The 12,715-nt window shown below is 42.2% G+C and overlaps 1 protein-coding gene across 3 annotated transcripts in view; it reads right to left on the bottom strand.

The window, feature by feature from the left end:
- The window catches only part of RNASEH2B (ribonuclease H2 subunit B), a 60,668-nt gene extending 48,191 nt beyond the window's left edge, over window positions 1-12,477 (bottom strand). For 2 of the 3 annotated variants that reach the window (XM_010363817.2, XM_010363816.2), the window contains exon 1: window positions 12,098-12,477. In XM_010363817.2, the coding sequence (XP_010362119.1) occupies window positions 12,098-12,161 (64 nt within the window). In that variant the 5' untranslated portion in view covers window positions 12,162-12,477. Of the gene's footprint in view, window positions 1-1,079; window positions 1,235-12,097 lie in introns of all 3 variants that reach the window. The other variant, XM_030922223.1, reaches the window with a different exon arrangement.
- Between the last annotated feature and the right edge of the window lie 238 nt (window positions 12,478-12,715).

Below are 12,715 nucleotides of genomic sequence, written 5' to 3' on the forward strand. Positions count from 1 at the left end.
TCAGAGGTGAGACACTGAGGCCCTCTCAGGTTCTTCTGAGCATGCACATAGCCCTGCATATGTGTGTAGCCTTCTAATCCCCTAGGAATATGACAGAGTTTTTTAAAGCCTCTATGTACATCTTGTTCCTCATATCTTACCCTTAGGTTTTTGGCCAGGTTTTTATTTGCGCAACTGGTATTGACCCCTCAGAAGCTACAATATTAAACGATTGTCACTGATTGTTTTTGACAAATACCCTGAAGATACGGCTTTGTGGGAACAGAGCAAGCTCTGAGCTCCAAGGTAGGTCAAATAACAACTATGCCCTGCAAATGAGACTTTTCCAAGGAGCTGTGAGAAAAGTCAAATAGGGACAATGCTCTGGGAATGGGACTTCTTGAGGATCTTCCATCTAGGCCTATCCTATCCAATGGTTGAAGGCTGTTGGTTTTTACAAGTACCGTGTTTGCAAGACTGCTGGTTTTCAAGGCTACTGCAGAGCTGAGGAGAGGAAATGGGAGTAGTTCAAGTTACAATCCCACAAACCCTGCTGTTCCTAATAAGATTCAGAAGATTTTCTTGAATAAACACTTCTCAAACTGTTGGAAGCCTTTGGCTAATTTCAGGGGTTCTGAAAAAGTTGCTTTTTGCTATCTTTGCCAGTTTTTTCACTGCTTTTATGGGAGGGTAGATTTACCCTGACTGAACTTTGAAGACTTGGTATGAGAAAAAGAGTTCATTTACTATAATATTTCTGATAAATTCCTTAGTCTATACCTGGTATTAGGCACACAAAATTACTTGTAACTATAAATTAACTCTATCAAAGTTAAAGAAAGGAAAAGCTAAAGAAAGTTAAAGGAAAAAAAGTTTCCATTTACTCTGAGAAAATCCTGGGTTATTTCACGGACTAGCTTCTCACCCAACAGGTTTGGAAGCTCCATCCTTTTTCTAACTTCTGCTATATTTTACTTACATCTAGCACAGGTGAAGAATAGCTAAATTAATTAGAGAAGAAAACCCTGCTTTTAGAGTAATGGGAAAGAATTAGAAAAGAGAGAGGGAGTGTGAGGAAGGGTCATGATCTATAAACCTACTTTTAACTTATGTCTATTTCTTCAATGATGTCAGCACAGAAAGAACATTGGACCTAGAGTCAGATGGGTTCATACGCCAATCTCAGCTCCTCTCCTGACTCAGCAGTGTGACTCTGTGCAAGATACTCAACTTCTCTGTGGTTCAGTTGTTTCATCTATAGAATGGGTAAAATAATAATAATTTTACACGTTTCTGTTAGATTGAAATGAAATGTACGTGAAATTGCCTAGAACACATAATAAGCAATCAATTAACAATCAGTTTCCCTTCCTTCAACTACGTGGAAAAAATCAGGAATATGTAGGGAATAATAAGATCAAAATATAAAAGTCACAAAATCTAAGCACAGAGTTATATAAAGGCTTAACAATTAGTCTTCCAAGAAAATATTAAATTAGAACCAGTGTATCTTGTTTAAAAGCCAGAACACAATGCATTTTATATGTAAAAATCAAGATAATGTAAAGTTCCAGTGGTGTTTCTGGCACATGAGATATACTCAATAAACATAACATAAATGAATTGTTCAGTTTTAGAAAAAACTCAATAAGAAATTATAAAAGCAAGTTTTGATACTAAAAGAGCCAAATTTCACTTGTCTAGAAAATTTACTCATATGAGACACCTTCTTCCAAAACTATGCTTCCGACTCTATTTTTAAAAGAGTAGCTATACACTTTGTCTTTTTTTACTCTTTTATCTAAGAGATGACATAGTCATGCTGGCTAAAAAAGTATTTTCACAAAAAAAGAAAAACTCAGACAACTGAGAAGCAGCTATCAGTCTTGCTGGCCATTTTAGGTTTAATAATATGTTAAACTTCCCAATTATCTCAAGCTCTGCCCCTCTGGTTCCTTAAAAGTAACTGATTCCATAGTAGTTATTCTCATGGTCTCTATATTCTCTGTAAAGATTCAATTGTATGTCCCACTGGTCACCATTAACTCTGGCAGCAAATCTTCCATCTCTTTACTATCCTGATCTAAATACTTCCACAGGCTGGGCACGGTGGCTCACACTTGTAATCCCAGTACTTTGAAAGGCTGAGATGGGCAGATCACTTGAGTCCAGGAGTTAGAGACCAGCCCGGCCAACATGGTGAAACCCCATCTCTACTAAAAATACAAAAATTAGCTGGGTGTGGTGGCACATGCTGTAATCCCAGCTACTTGGGAGGCTGAGGCATGAGAATCGCTTGATAAGAATCGCTTGAACCCAGGAGGCAGAAGTTACAGTGAGTTGAGATCATGCCACTGCACTCCAGCCTGGGCGACAGAGCGAGACTCTGTCAAAACAAAACAAAACAAAACAAAAAACCCTCAACAAACACGGAATCTCTGATTGCTACTTTCCTGACATCTGTACTTTAAAGAAAACATACTAGTGACAAAGAGACAACTGTGTCTAATGAATGTAAAATAAAAAATAACAGCTAATATGTATTGACCATTTACTGTCTACCAGGCACTGTTTAAGTCCTTTATATTGGTCACATAATAAGTGCCATATTAATTTCCACTTTTTGGGATGAAAAACTTGCCTGAAGGTCAGAGTGCAAGTCAACTATAGAGTCAGGATTTAAGCTCAGTCAACTATTATCCAGAGCCAACGTTTTAAACTATAATACTGTAAAGAAACTCTTAATCTGAAGTCCCATACCTCTTAACTTAAAAACCACAAACTGCAGCTTGGAAACACAATGATCCTGATATGACTATTCTCCTATGATGTAAACATTTAAAACTTTCCCTCTCTTGTCCTGTCCTCCTCATCCTTAAAAACTGGCAGAGTCATCTAATGAGCTGCACTCCAGCTACTGTAATCCAGCCAGTAGACCCAGCCATGGGGCAGAAGCAAGAGAAAGGAGGGAGAGCTGGGAAAGCTAAAAAGAGAAAGGGGCAGGATCCAAAAATACATGTAAGAAGGATAAGAGAGAGCAACTGGTTGTGGGATATAAGAAACACCTAGTGACAAAAACAGATGAAACATTTGACCAATGGCAAGAAAAGAAAACTGATCTTCCTATTAGAGTTTACAATATTCTACACATAGCTGCATGTACTTCTCCCCACCACCCCCAGATATTTGTGACATTTTAATGCTTAAAAATTAGGTTACATGGCACGTATCAATGCACAGACTTAACCATTCTGTATTTTTTAAAGTTAGTCACAAAGTATTGTACAAGCCAAAATAGTACATGATTTTTCATCTACAGACTATACAGTACAGGTTGTTGTACAGTTGATATGAAGTTATTTATCAAGCAGGTTTTTCAAACTTGGCAGCTCTTTCTTATCCCTCTCTTGGTTAAGACAAGTTTTTTTCACTGCATTTAAAGTTCAAAGACAAAAGACAAGTGATTTTTGCCAATTGTTCTTACGACTTGGAATCAATGGACATTTGTTCCTGAGCCTGTCTGATTTTTGGCACATAGGAGATACACTCTGAGAAACATACACCCACTGTTACATAGAGGAGAAAGTACAGACATCAAAGCACCATTCACTTTATTTTTAGATACCATATCAAGGCTATTCAGGTTTCTTAAGAAGATCCAATAGAAAAAAGAAAAAGAGAGATGAGATTATCACTCTCATGCTTATGCAATACTACGTCCTAAATAGGTTCCAGTTCATTTTCTTCAGACTTCAGCCATCAGAACATATTCAGACCCTCCCCTTCCCCCGACCCCTGGCACCCTCCTGCCTGTTTGCCAGATACTTCCTTGGAAACACTTTGGTAGGACACAAATAAGATGCATGCAAGACAAATCAGCATAATTTTCAAGTAACTTGCAGCCTCCAGAAACACTAATTTCAGTAACAGCTATATGCCTTCCCTCCCCAAAACATCAGCACTGCTGTCAAAGACATCTGGGTCATTTTCCTGGCTTTGAAGCTCTTTGTTTCTTCAAAGACTACAAGAGGCAAACCAAGAAAGCAAGAGAGACATACACCAGGAAAATAATGTGATTACTGAAGTAATAGGTTCCTCTAAGCATAACTTTCTTTTGAAGCTTTGGAGAAAAAAATAAAAATTAGATAACTAGCCTTCAGCAGGACCACAGAAGACAAAATCTCCATTCTTTCAGGGTTGTCCCTATCAACAACCATATTTCTAGGAACGACCTGTGCACTGGAGAAGAAGCTAGTAAAAAAATTCAGGTTCATAGCCAACTCAGAGCCACAAAGACCAGCAAACATATTGAGATGGAGCATGAACTATGTGGGAAGCAGGAAAAATTCTGGAATGCTAGAAAAGACAGACCCGATTGGGGTGACTGAGAGCAACCAGGTTTGGTTCCAGGGAAGGAGGTATATCTAGTCCCCAGTCATCAAACTGAGAGCAGTTTGAGACCAGCCTTTCCTGGTCCTCTGGCCTCTCCCATAGTGGTGAGGTATCATTATTCAGTCAGCAGAGTGGCCTCTGACACATGCAGGAGTCCTGGAAAAGGACTTGAGAGAGCTGACAGTCTCTGCCACTGGATTTCTATTGTATGTTGACAGATTATTTGACTTCTCTGAGTCTTGGTTTCCCGATGTGCAAAATGGTGATAATAAAGCTTGCCTTAACTGCTTCCCAAGGTCATCAAGAGGGTCAAATACAATTATATGAATGAACAGCTAGAAGATGCAGGCCTAGAAGCTGGGCTTCCTAAAAAGTATACAAACTTTGACTAAATGAAGGCAAGTATAAGTTACAGCTAGAACCCAATTCTCCATACAAATAAACCTCTGCCATACCTATATACAAGTCAGTCAAAGAGACAACCAGCAACTGAGAAACCCCTAATGCTGGCCGTAGGCAAGACAGCTCACGAGTGGCTGAGGTTTCTGGCCAGAGCTCAGAGTCCCACTGGTGAATGACGTGGTAGCTAGTTCCTCTGCTGTCTATCCTGGACCCTTTCCTTCTTCCAGAAAAGCACTCTTTATCCTCAAGTGCCCACTTTGTCCTCCTCTTGCACCTTGTGCTTACAGTGAAGCCTGCCCTCCCTGGCTACAGTAGGTATGTGATTACCGAAGTAACAGGTTGGAGGTGGAGGGTGGGACTGCATGTGACCACAGCAGGACTGGTCAGAAGGCTGTTTTGAAAGGTTTCAAACTGGAACTAAGAGGAGAGGCCCCTCCCAGCAGACACACCAGGGGATCTGAGGCTTGGGAATCATGTGAAACCAGTTTTCCACTAAATGGAGGAAGTCGGCTTGAGAAGAGGAAGTTAACACTCAGGCAGAAACCCTGGACTCCTGCTGCTGCAACACCCTAGGGCCAGATGTCCTATGCTCTCCCCCATGCCACCACCCCTGCTCCTTCCTGGGAAGATGTGAACCTGCTAAGGAACTCCCAAAGAAGTTCAAGTGTGGTTTTGTAACACACAACCCAGGTGCATTGATCCCACATTAAAAAAACGGCAATTTCCATACTAAGGCAGCCTCACAGGCTATTCAAACCAGTATCTGCTTTCAGGAAAGCACACCAAGGGATGTTTGCAGGAGGCTATGGTTGTCCTCAAAAATGCAACCTGCTTTGAATGACTTCTGAAACATCCTAGTTTGACACTGTGTCCAACACAGCTCTGTAAATGTATCTTTACCTATTTTGCACCTATTTGTATTTTCAATCTTTATCCACTTTCAAAGATAACCCATTCCAAATATGTACTGTCTACTGTGTGAAGCAATAAGTAATACACCTCTCTAATGTTCAAAGCCTAAAATACAAATTATTTTTGTCAACTTGGTTCATATCACTGTGTAAGTTTCTGTCCTTATCAAAATCAAGAGGAAAAAAACAGCCCCTACCTCTATTAAATCAACTGAACTGTCTTTCTCCGATTTTATGTAGAACAGCACCATATAAACTTTTATGTAACCCCAATCTCCCTGAGTGTTTTAGTGTTACATTAAATAAGTAGTAAGAGTAAACAATGAAATAAAGGTAAAAATAGAAAAATAAGAAAAAAAATTTAACAACACTGGAATTCATTTTGTAATATAAACAACCTGAAAAGACTGGAAATAAGTATCTCCAAAATTTTTATTTTGGGTGGCAGGATGATGGACAAATTATTTTATTCTTTATTTTTTTTCCTGTATTACTATAATTTCTATACTGGGTTAAGTATGACTATTCTAAATATTTAAAGTTATTAAAAAAAAAAAACTCTAGGAGAAAAACGTGTAAATGTAGAGTTAACTGGTTAAAAGGGCAATAACAACAACACAAAACTTGAAAAACAATGAGGCAAAGGGAGCCGAGCATGCAGGAGAGCCCCACCAAATGCTGAGACCTAGGAGGAGTCAGCACTGACTGGGGAGACTTCAGCCAGCCTCCAGCTTAGTTGTTTCGGGGACAGATGATGAAACAGAGACCAGAACATGCAGCCCCAAATCTCTTACATCCCCTTGCCACGGGGTGGCCCATTCCGCTTTAGCAAACAGTCATCTTTAGACAAGGAAGTCATAAAGGTAGCTCTGAACAAAGGTCTGGAAATCCTACGTGCCATGGTCTACTGTTTGGAGGTTCTGCTCTAAGCTGAAGGCTGAGGTGCCCACACTGAGAAGTGAAATGGCCACTCAGGGAGAACACACTTGGACTCTCTCTAGCTCCTGGCATGTATTAGGTGTTCAATACATATTTACATAAAAATGGCACTTAAATGAATAATCATGATGAAATGTGTAGGTGGTCAGAGGTACCACGAACCTGGGCAGTAACAAGAGGAGAGACCCATGGGAAGGCTTCCTGGTAGAGGTGATACTTGAGCTGGGTTTAAAGGATAAGTAGGAATTTGCCAGGTAGATAAAGTGAAGAGCAGGCAGGATTCCAGGCAGACACAAAGTCAGGACAGAGAAGTTGAGCTGGAGCAAATGGCTTAGCTTTGTGGAAAATAAAGTTGAACGGAACCTTGAGGAAAGGGTAGAATTTGGATAGAAGTAGAAGGGGAGGAAAAAGCAGAATAAGCAAAGACATTGCAGGAAGAAATGGAATGTGAGACTTTTATTCGTTCAGTAAATATTTATTGAAATATCTACTCTGTCCGAGGCCCAGGGCTAAAAGCCTGAGGTGTAAGAAAGCTTATGAGTAACTCAAACCACAGATAATAACCCCACGAGACTGGTACTGTTCTCCCCACTGTAGAGATGATGAAAGTGAGGCTTTATAGTGAAGAGGTAAACCGTCCAAGGACACAGAGCTAATAAATAGCATAAATCTAGCTTTTAAGTGTGTGTTATTATAGCCAGGCTTTGGAGCACACTGACTGAGTTGTTTGCTTTTTAGCGTCACAGTTAGAGCTCAGAGGATGTGGGAGAATCCATGCGGTCCCTATTCTGTTACTCAAACAAAAAATCATGAACACTGCTTGCTTTCCTTTAATGAATATATTTTTTTCTGACCTGGAGAATAAATATGTGGGAGTCATGAGTTCTTACTTATAAATGTCCCAAGTATTTTGGAACAATTACTAAAGGGACAAGATCAGACCCTGGAAACAGCCTAATTATACCAACTGGCAACTGAAGTCCATCCACTTCAGAACATGCTCGGACAGATAGCAAGAGGGGTGGATCCAGTGGCCATCTGAGAAAGGTCAGTTGGGTCCCACCAAAAAACATTCTGCAAAAACAAAATCAGACTGACGATTCGTGTGGAAAATGTTAAACATGCTCTATGCTGGAAAACTCTAAGACTCCTCCATTGCTGACTGCCTGCAGTAGACTATTCGGTAAATGACACATCTTCCAAAAAGGTGAGCTTAACTATTCTGAGGTTGTCTAAAATCAGCACTTGAATTGGCCAGGTTCTCTATCATTTGCCAAGTGAAGTTCATCTCTTCTGAAAATAAGGAAGCTTTTGGCCCTCAGGTGTATTTCTAAACACAAACATAGACATACATACCGTTTTGACAAAGAACAAAAATCCTGCTAAGTTTTTCTTCTGAGATTAACCATGTGCCATTAGGTAAAGAAGAGAAAAGAGTGTTTTTTTAGTGTCACTGAAAAGTCAATTAAATCTATAGTAGTTCTTCCTTTGCCATACACTTTAAACCTTTACTTTTTTTTCTCCCCCAAAACAAGAGGCATTTCTTTGGACTTACAAAAAGCTACAATTATGCCAGTTGGTGGATTAAAAAAAAAAAAAAAAGCTTCAAGACTATAATCAGAAATAAATTTTCTCCATCATTAAGAAAATTAGTTTTTCCTTTTAAATTTATTTTTTAAATCCTTTAATTATAACATAGTTCTAATGCACGAATTTATACAATCCTTCTACATCTATTTTTGCATTCCACTTGGAGAGACAGCTCTGGCATAATCATTTGTGATTATCATGATGCCTCACATAAAAAGCTGTTATTGTATTTGAAATGTCTAAGGTAGACAGTGATTCTTATCTCCCAAAAAGCAACCCATCCTCTACCTCCAAGCAACTGCTTTCTATGGGGAAATAAATAATAAGTGCAATCTTTCCTAAAATACTTTTTAACACATATATTCATGAAATAAAGGGGGATAACTTTATTGCAAAACTTGTTTCTAACTGAAAATCTGAGTTGAGGTCCAGTTTCACCTCAGGACTGTTTAATCAGGGAACTGATTAAGGAACATTTTAATCAGCCTAAGTAAACCCAAATGAGTTTTGTTTTATTAGGCCTGAAATGATTTTTCTTCTTCTTTTTTTTTTTCCATACACAATGTTAGGGTTTCCCAATTAACATTTCCTTGGAGATGAACCCAATTAATTGTTCAGCCTCCAACAGCAATAAATGCAGTCTTCTATACACAGTGAATCAGGTGACCTCTCACACCTGGGTACATCCCAACTTACAAGCATTAACAAGAAAAATGGACTTAAGAAAAATATTAAAAATATGACTCAAACATTTACTTTTAGGGCAGAAAAAGAGGGATAGAAACTTATACTACTTTCCAAAAAGGAAAGACGTTAATGGCCTCTTATAGAAATTAAAACTGCAAACGGGGTAGTATTCCCAGGCCATTTTACAGAAACATTTAAGATGACCCCAACTAAAAGAAATGCTTGCCTTTGCTGAAATGGGAAACGGTTCTGTCTTCACCAGCCTATGAAAACCAACGTCCCAAGTCTGAGTATCTCACAAGTCTCTCTTCCAAGTCCCAGATTTGTTTATCTGAGATAGTCAGCTTCTCCAAACAAATGGAAAGCTAGAGGCAAAAATACCTAAATCAAACATTTAAATATATCCTTCAAGATATAACACAGTGCTGTGGCAGGCAACTCGATGAACAGCATGAATTAAATGTTGAAAAAATGTATCATTGCAAGGTTAGGCAGCTTTACCCTTGTCTCATGGATAAATCCCTTTAAAGTTCTGTTGGCCTGTGGGTTCATGTGCTCACTTTTCAGTACACAGAGTAAGTTCTTCAGATCCCAAGTTTTCTAAAACCGAATACAGGCCACCTCCACCAAATACTTTTGAAAAATGTTTAATAATCTTTGGTTTCTTTATTAAGGGCCCAACTTTACTGGGGTATGGTTCTCCCTCAGCCGAGGGCATATCGTTTCCAACTCCCAAATGTGTAACTAAGCAGGCTGATTTCTCACCTTCTGGAAAAGACAACTGGGAAGATGAACCTCATACTCTGCACTTACATGCACTTCCTTGACCATTTAAATTCTGGCCCGCACAAAGAGGGCCAAACATGAGGCTGGTCATTCCTATATCCCAATCTAGTTCCCAAAGTCTTTACTGCAGTGGTTCCTGGGGTGGGGGCAGAGATTTCCGGACAAGCAGCATCAACATCTCCTGGGAACTTGTTACCAATGCACATTCTCTGGCCCCAGCCCAGGACCTACTGAACCAGAACCTCTGAGGGCTGAGGCCCCCCTCCCTAGGTGAGTGATGCCTTCAAGTTTGAAAACTACTGTTGCACTGCAGTCGTAATCAAACCGTGTTGTACCCTCAGAGCCTGCAGGTGGCACTAAAGGCCAGAAGGAAGAATTGCAGGAGCTGGTGGCTCAAGCTTTTAACTGTTAAGAGTTCCTGCCCGCCTGACCACACAGCTCTTTCTAGCAGTTCCCAACAGCTGCTCAGCCTCCCCCAATGCCTTAAAAGGTCACAGTAGATCTCAGCTTTGAACAGAAACTCAACAGAAACTCTTCTCACAACCCAGCAGTAGATATATTAAAACCTACATTTTTCAGGGATACAATCAATATTTAATTCTTTTGACGGTTTTGTGTTTAATACAATAAAGACACAAACACACTTTTAAAACGACGATGTCAATACTGATTAAACAACAAAACAAGAAGCTCAAATTATCATCAGCTATTGTGTATATCTAAATAATAATGCACTTGATTCTGAAAGAATGATTAGAGTTCCTACCCTAAAAATCTAATTGTCTTGAAGTGTCAAAGTGAGAAGGATGATTTTTCTAATGAAAAGCATGTATACGGGTAGCCCTTTGTGAGATTGTCAAAATTCTGAATTTTGCATTAGCTGTTTTACCACCCAAACATCTTTACTGAGGATGTGCAGCAATGGGAACTCTCATACACTGCTTGTGGGAATATAAATCAGTATAACCACTTTGGAAAACCATTTAACAGTGTCAACTACAGCTCTACACACAAGTACTTAGAACCAGCCATTCCACTCCAGGGTATACACCCTGGAGATATGAGTGCCTATGTCTACCAAAAGCCGCCTAAAGGAATGCTCTGAGAAGTGTAACTTGTAATAGTTGCAAACTGGAAGCAATTCAAATGTCCATCCACAGAAGAGCAGATAGTTTGGATATTCACACAATTAAACAGAAGCAGCAATGAAAAAACTAACCAACCAAACAACTGCTACAACATGAATTTCACAAACCATGGATGAATCTTTCAGCGTGAAAGGAGCCAGACACAAAGGGGTACACTCTTATCCAAACAGGCAAAACTAACCTCTGGTGACAGAGGTCAGCATAGAGGTCCCTGGGGCTATCTAAGAACAGGCGTAAGGATCTATTGGAAACAGTCTACATTTCGAACTGGGGGATGGTTACTAGGGTGATGTATACATATGAAAAGTTCACTGAGTCGCATACGTAAAATTCGTACACTTTTTTACATGTTTTTTTAGAGGCAAAAAATACTCTTCACAGCCTGTCATGTAAACATTTTCAATAACCATCATAAAACTCTGAATTCCTGGGAAAGAATATTGGTATCGGAGTATATTTATGCAATGAACACACTGCATTTGCTGAGCTAAACTCAAAATTTAATACAAGGAACAGGAGATTTTCCTTTTTTCCAATGTTATACATATACAAAAAGACCAAAACTTTCTGGCTTGCATTCCCTAGGCCAAATTCCTTTAACTGTGTCATTTAATCGATCCTTCCTCGTGTGGCACTGGCTGTCCATTGTCCCAAGCCCTCGCATGTCCTGGATGGCCGGTCATCATCCACACGGGGGCTGAAAGGCCCAGCTCCAGCAGTCCTGTGGTCATTATCCTGCTGAGTCGCTTTGAACCACCCTAGGCCTAACCGCGACTCCCATCCCCCTTCCCTCCTGCCTGGCCACCGCAGGCCTGTCCCTCTGCTTTCTTGTTAAAACGGCGCACCGTCTGGGGCCACTTCGAGCCTACTGGATCCCTGGTTCCAACCCAGTAGGATCACAGAAGCAGGGCCAGCTGCCAGGTGGGGGACACCAAGGGCAGAAACCTCCGGGGCCCGCAGAGCACCGGTGACCCCGAACCCGCGTGGCTCCCCGCAGGCTGAGTCGGCTTCCACCCGCCCACCCGAGCCACCGGGGATCAGGGCCCGGGAAACACGCTCGGTCCTTTTCCGCGCTTCCGGGTTTGAAAACCGCGGTTTGCTATGACGTGTGACCAAGATGCGGGGCCAGCTGTCCCAGAGAGAATCCCATCCCGCGCCAGGCCGGGGAATGGGAGCTGCTGCGGTGGGGGGCAGCGCGCCCGGGGTGGCGTGCCGCTTCACCAGCTCTTGGGCAGTCCCCGCCGCCCGGGCGCGCGTGTTTACCTGGAACCAGGAACACGTGCTGCCGGGCGCCAACCCTGTCCCCGCAGTCCACGCCGGCAGCCATGCCGCCCGCCTCTTCCGGGGCGCCGCAGGCCCAGCGCTGCGGGCCTCAGTCTCCCAGCCCTGCCGAAAATGGCGGGAGAAGGGTCTGTTCCGGGTGGCGCGGCGCGCTGAGGGACCGGCAGCGCCCGGGAGGAGGCCCGGGGGCCGAGTTTCGTTTCGTTTCCGGGACCAGCCTGCTGCTGGTGTTACGTTTTTAAATTTAGCGCCAGGCGAGGGGTTCTGAATGCCGGCGCGGGGCCGCAGGCAACTGGAAGGGGCCGCGGCCTCTCTCTCGCATCTCCGCTAGTGGTAGGTGCTCACAGCGCGCTGCAGGGCGCCGAGTGACGCGGCGCGGGGCGGGGTCGCCGGGGTCCCGCGCTCTGTCGCTGCACCCAGCCGCCCTCCGTGGTCTAGCGAGCGAGCTAGGACTGGGTTTGCGTGGTGTGGGCCCGGACAACGGGTGACTCCCGCCACACCCCCGGGGCCGGGGGACTCTCCTGGAGCTAGTCCGTGTTAGGGACAATTGCAGTCACGTCGGAATCCGAATCCAACTCTTAGGCATGGTCCTCAATTATT

The sequence above is a fragment of the Rhinopithecus roxellana genome, chromosome 18 (assembly GCF_007565055.1).
Source record: "Rhinopithecus roxellana isolate Shanxi Qingling chromosome 18, ASM756505v1, whole genome shotgun sequence".
Classification (NCBI taxonomy): Eukaryota; Metazoa; Chordata; class Mammalia; order Primates; family Cercopithecidae; genus Rhinopithecus; species Rhinopithecus roxellana.